Genomic DNA, 6000 nt, shown 5'->3' with positions numbered 1-6000 from the left:
TTTGGTGGTCTCTTTGATCACACAACTCCTCCCACTAGACATTAGAGCAGGAAATAATGGAGACAAAAACAAAAAGGAAACTTGTCCCTGTGACCCCTTGTCAACAGCTCTGAAGTGTTTCATGGAGGAAAAACCTGAAACTATTGGCTAAAATGAAGCTTGAGGTAACATTCTGTGATTCCGATTGCTAGCACTTTCCCTGCCTCTAATTACCAAGGATAACAGAATGGTCCGTGCTCACTTTAGAAACATTTGAACTAAGACATTGGGCACTGGCATTAAAGGACTGTTGCGTGTGGGGAGCGAATTGTGAGTGGACGTTTAAATGGTTCTAAAATACGTATAAGCAAGTAAGGCAGCCAGAAATTTCAAAATCTGGGAAGAACATTCTGCATCTGAAACCTGTTTTGGCTTAGAAAAATAAGCATCTCAGATAAAGGAAAAGCATTATTTGATGTCATGGACCACAGTTATTTTGTGTATAAAATCAGTCAAGAGAATAATTTTTGTTTTTTATTTTAATTTTAATTTTTAATGTTTTTTATTTATTTTTGAGAGACAGTGCGAGGAGGGGAGCATCAGAGAGAGAGGGAGACACAGAATCTGACCCAGGCTCCAGGCTCTGAGCTGTCAGCACAGAGTCCGACACGGGGTTCGAACCCACGAACCGTGAGATCATGACCTGAGCTGAAGCCAGATGCTTCACCAACGGAGCCACCCAGGTGCCACGAGAACGATTTTTAAAACCATGTGGATCTCAGGCAAATGAACTGTGTCCATAACTAGAGACTTTGGAGAAGGCCCACTGGTTAGTGCTAATCCCTTGTCAGGTGCACAGACATCTAAGACTAAGGGAATGCCATTTATCGCCCTCACAATTTCATAGTCTCATATTTTGGATTAGTAACACACTTTACGAATGATTAACTACCAACTTTATATATCAGCCAGCAATTACTTCTTTGTTTTGTTTATTGGGTGGAAGAAATTCAGAAAAAATTTTTATAAACCCCAGATCATGCTTAAAAACGAAGAGGCCAATGACATGAATAAAAGTGCTTGAATCATAACCCTTGATTCAATGTTTGTGTGACAAATACGACTTCTCACTAAGGAAATCATGATTATTTATCTACGTTTTGTCTTAAGGTTCAGTTTACAACTAGATAATCTTGAATTAGGATCGATGGCAGATACTTTGCCTAGAGGAAGATTTATAAACTCTACTCCCCAGCTGCAGCATTCTTTCATAAAAGTATAAAGTGTGTTTCTTTAATTGTACTAAATGTGTTACCTTTGAAGTTAGAGCCTGCCTTTGCTGTCCACTAGTAGATCAACAGCCCCCGTAACAAGTCCGAAACCTAGTTATAGTCTTGTGCTTGAAATCCATTCCTCTGTAAGCTTTCCAAAAGCATTTCGTTAATTTTCACCTTACAAAAAGTAGTTGAGTTGAAAAGATTTCCCCCGTTTGTTTTTAAAACTATATCTAAAACCTCAGTCCCAGGGGATGATGGGAGAGAATAGTTGTAAGGGCATTTCTACCGACTCTTTAACAGGCTGTCTTTGAGGGATTGTGTCTCTAAAACATACTCAGGCTTCAATACCTCCCAGCAACGCTTCTTCCCAAACGGAAAAGCAGTGCGGCTTTCGAAACAAGTCCTGACCATGGCATTTACAAATGACAGTGCCAATTACCACACAAAGGGCTTCTTCACAATGTCACAGGATCCTCACCGCAACCACGTGAGGTAGGCATCAGTTCCACAAAGAAATCTTATGGGAAACATAACATGACACTAAACATGTGTGCCATCCATGTATTTTTTTCTGGATTGTTCGATAATTTGAATACACGGTTGAATGAGTAAAAAGAGTGTTCCTACCAGGTAGAGTAAGCCACATATATAGAAGGAAAAATCATATTTTTCTGTGATGTCATAGATCCAACCTGCAAAACAGAAAACAATATATTCAGTGTCACATAGCTGATAAAAGTCAAGAACACAATTACTGCTACGGTAAATATTTCTAGAAGAATTTACTTATAGGTCATGTAATGCCTCAAACGTTTCATTTAGCCATTTTGTAAAAGTTTTTTTTTTAATGTTTATTCATTTTTGAGAGACAGAGAGAGTGAATGAGTGGGTGAGAGGCAGAGAGAGAGGGAGACACAGAATCTGAAGCACGTTCCAGGCTCTGAGCTGTCGGCACAGAGCCCGATGTGGGGCTCAAAACCACACGAAATCATGATCCAAGCAGAAATCGGACACTTTGCCGACGGAGCCACCCAGGTGCCCTTCATGCAGCCATTTTTAAGCCCAGGCTACATAAGCCAGAGCTCTTGATGCCTGGGGATGGCAGGCATTTTTCCTCTAAGCTGCTAGAGCACCTTACAAAGTACTCAAGGCATGGGAATCGTGGCTGGCTGACCCTTGGGAGCACGTGACTCGAAGCAGGCCGGCCCAAAGTGACAAGTGACAAGCAGTCGACAAGTGAACCCAATGGTTTTCTTTTTTTCACAAACATAACCACAAATCTTTTCTCAAACCTTCAGAAACCCTTCGGAAGAAGTTTCTAGTGGATCTCAAAAGAGGCTGAGAAAAAGACATTTGAACTTTCATTCACTGTGGACTATTTGAGAGTAAACATCTACTCTAGAAAGAATACAATTTCCCATGTTTTATAAAATTCACATTTACAGCTATAAAACTTAATAATTATATATATAAAGAACTTGACATTGCCAAGGAGATAGCCTTCAATGCTGACTAAATTATGAGTTTTTAAAAAATCATATTTTAATATAATCTAAAGCGTTCATATACTCATCTTACTAGGCACTCTGTAAAATCCTATTATATTTCATGGATTCTAAGATACCATGAATTGCATCATTATTTTATATGAAAATAAGAAAGAAATATCCTTGTCCGTTGAAGGATGACTCAGTGTCCTAGGCCTTTGTAAAATGTATTCCAATTTCAGACATGTTAAAATGTGAAGAAAAAAAACCCCTCAGAAACTATGAAATACAACTACACTCCAGGGATCAAACCTAAGAATCACTCACACGTCATGGTCCCCACGTAGCCAAGCCATGCAAGCTAAGAGGATTAACCCGATCACAAAAATTTCATTTATGGTAAAAATGTAAACCTTGAACATTCCCTTTTTTCAGACGCACAAGTACATCAATTAGCAAAGACATAAGGAAAATAGAAACGATTTAATGATGAAAGGTAGAATTTCGTGACCACTTTTCAAAAATACCTTTTCAAAACGAACTGGCAAGTGAATGCATAAATGCAACTCAACTTTCTCCACCCACCAATAGCTACACAGAAACAACTGCTAAACCTGTCATGCGTCTAGCAGTACTTCTGACTTCCTGGCTCCTGTCTCGATCTCTTCATTTACTGTTTCTCCTGCATAATTAATGCGGCTGGGTGAGTCAAGGTAGTCATGAGGAAAAGCAAACACTTGAAGGCATGAAACACTGATGTATTTTAAGCACTCAAGCGGTGGGCTTGGGATACGCTTTAGAAGTTAACCAACTTGTTTGAGTTTGCCATTTGATAGAAACATACAAAAGATGAAAATACAGGGCTCTTCAGATGTAGCTTCGTCAAATGCTGTCAGTTTTTCTTAATCTCTGATTTGAGACAAGAGGAACAAGGGACGATTGAACATATAACCCGGAGACAGATGCAGCTTCAGGATGGAATCAGAAGGGACGCTGACGCAGACAAGCGAACTAGACCGCACCCAGCGCAGCTCCGTGTAACCCTTACCACCTGGGTGTCACTGAGAACTGTGACGTGCAGATAACGGTGCTCTGTCTCTACAGACAGATTCTGCAACAGGACTCTCTATAAGCTACAGTTAGAGACAATCAGTAAATACAAACAAGGTTCTCATACTCCACTCTCCCCTACGAATGGTGACCCTGTCACATCTATTGTTAACTCTGTGCTTTCCATATGGTCAAGTGACACAGTAGAAAGAATAACCAACACTTTACCGCTGGAATGAGCTGACCTACCCCAGCTGCTGCAAATGGATCTCAGAAATAGGACCACATCTTAACTGATTGGAACTTTTATTTGTGTGTATTTCCTTTACTTTTTTGTTTGAACTGGTTGAAATAAGTTCCCAGGGCTCTGGGATGTGGCCCCTATGTATCTCTCTCCCTGCAGCTCCAAGCTTAACCATGAGTACAAGGCACACTTGATTTTTTGTAGTTTCTTATTTTATTTATTTATTTATTTATTTATTTAGAGGGGGAGAGAGAGAGAGCATGCTCACGCATGCAAGCGGCAGAGGGGCAGAGAGAGAGAGGGAGAGTAAGAATCTCAAGCAGGCTCCACACTGTCAGCACAGAGCCCAATGCAGGGCTTGAACTCATGAACTATAAGATCACGGCCTGAGCTGAAATCAAGAGTCGGACACTGAGGCACCCAGGAGCCCCAACCTTTAGGATTTATTTTTAAATGACTCTGGCTCCCGCTGTTTCTCTTTGGTGCCTTCTTTTAACATTTCTGCCACTTTGAATTTAATCCATTCCTGCATCAGATACAAAGCAGGTCAGGAGAGAAAGGACTTTACCACGTGCTTTGATCCTGGGCACATAGGGACATAACTCTTCAGAGAAATGATATTTCTGACCAGCTGCCCACCTCATTCCTCCCTCAGCACGTCTCCCTACGGGTCTGATCTCGATTCCTTGGTTTGGAGGCTGGCGTCCTTGGCAACCCTGATTCAACCATCAATTCAAATCAACCGCATCCAAGTAAAACCTGGTTCCCTATGAAATTGCATTCCCTTTTCACTGGAGTCTTTCAAACGAGGAATGATAGATGTTTTTCTTATTTATTAAATAGGTGTTCCCAGCTTTTGATGAAAAACATTTCAAATTGTTATACTTTAGGCAAATAGAGGAAGTGTGTATACACAGATTCTTAGTCAAATCCGGTGGTCAAGTTTTGCTATATTTTACCTTGGAAACATCTAGAAAAGTATCTACTATTATTACATCTTTTGAATGCCCAACAATGTTAGAAATGAATTAGATCCAAAAGTTCATGTTGCTAAATGACAGGGCTGAAATGTCTGTTCAATATCTTATTGTATATTCTTCTCCTAAATGGAACTGCGTAATTGTCGAACATGCTAGTAAATGGTCCCAGATTTTTTAATGTGAGTAGAAACCACTTTGGAAAATGGAAAACACATTCATTTCTGAATCCATTAAAAGAGAAAAAGGTAATGTGAACAATAATTTTCCCTGTAGCAAACCCAGCTGAGTAATCATTTCTAGCCCACCTAGAATTTCTAGCTAGACTTTATAATGTGGTGATCTGGTCACTCCTATTGCCGGTCACTTCTGAACTACGATACACGGAAGACTGGGCTTGCGTCCCATTGCGATGCCGGCTCCTTGGCCTGGAAAGTCAGTGTGTTGAACGCAGTGCAGCTAGCCAGTGACAATGTTCAGCACTCCTTAGTGCGTGAGTTTGGTGCAAGATGGAGAAACAAACAAAAAGAAGGCAATCCCCTTTGGTGGGTGCCTGGAGACGCACAGCAGAACATTGATTTTACAGTCCCCAGGACAGCCTTCGGCACCCCTTCAGAGATGGCTCGTAACCATTAACACACCGGTTTCTACCATCCATGGTGGATCACGTTCATCTCTAGCGGCTACTTCTAGGAAGGAACCTTGAAGCAGGCAGAGAGAACCCCTGGTGACTTGAGGGTCGGGTATAACTCCCTGCTTCTGGTTCTAATTCCTTTCTCTTCCACTCAAGAAAGTGCCCTAGAGTGCAAATCAGTGAGAAGGACGTGACCATGGGAATGGGATAAAGAAACCGTGCCGGCCAACTTTGGTGCTTTAGGTAACACTGATCGTGACTTGCTTGTGCCGCGCCTCACAGCTGTGATGCTGCTGTTGGAATCTGGTGGGTCGGTAGAAAAATAACCCCAGCCTGACCATTAGGAGCAGAA

The 6000-nt window shown here is 41.2% G+C and overlaps 1 protein-coding gene across 1 annotated transcript in view; it reads right to left on the bottom strand.

The window, feature by feature from the left end:
- Window positions 1-954: 954 nt before the first annotated feature.
- SLC16A14 (solute carrier family 16 member 14) overlaps window positions 955-6000 on the bottom strand; it is a 28543-nt gene continuing 23497 nt past the window's right edge. The window contains exon 5 of the mRNA XM_029933654.1: window positions 955-1948. Within this exon, the coding sequence (XP_029789514.1) occupies window positions 1797-1948 (152 nt within the window). The 3' untranslated portion in view covers window positions 955-1796. The remainder of the gene's footprint in view (window positions 1949-6000) is intronic.

Source organism: Suricata suricatta, chromosome 3, assembly GCF_006229205.1.
Source record: "Suricata suricatta isolate VVHF042 chromosome 3, meerkat_22Aug2017_6uvM2_HiC, whole genome shotgun sequence".
In the NCBI taxonomy this organism is placed as follows: domain Eukaryota; kingdom Metazoa; phylum Chordata; class Mammalia; order Carnivora; family Herpestidae; genus Suricata; species Suricata suricatta.
This window is presented reverse-complemented; position numbering and strand designations above follow the sequence as displayed.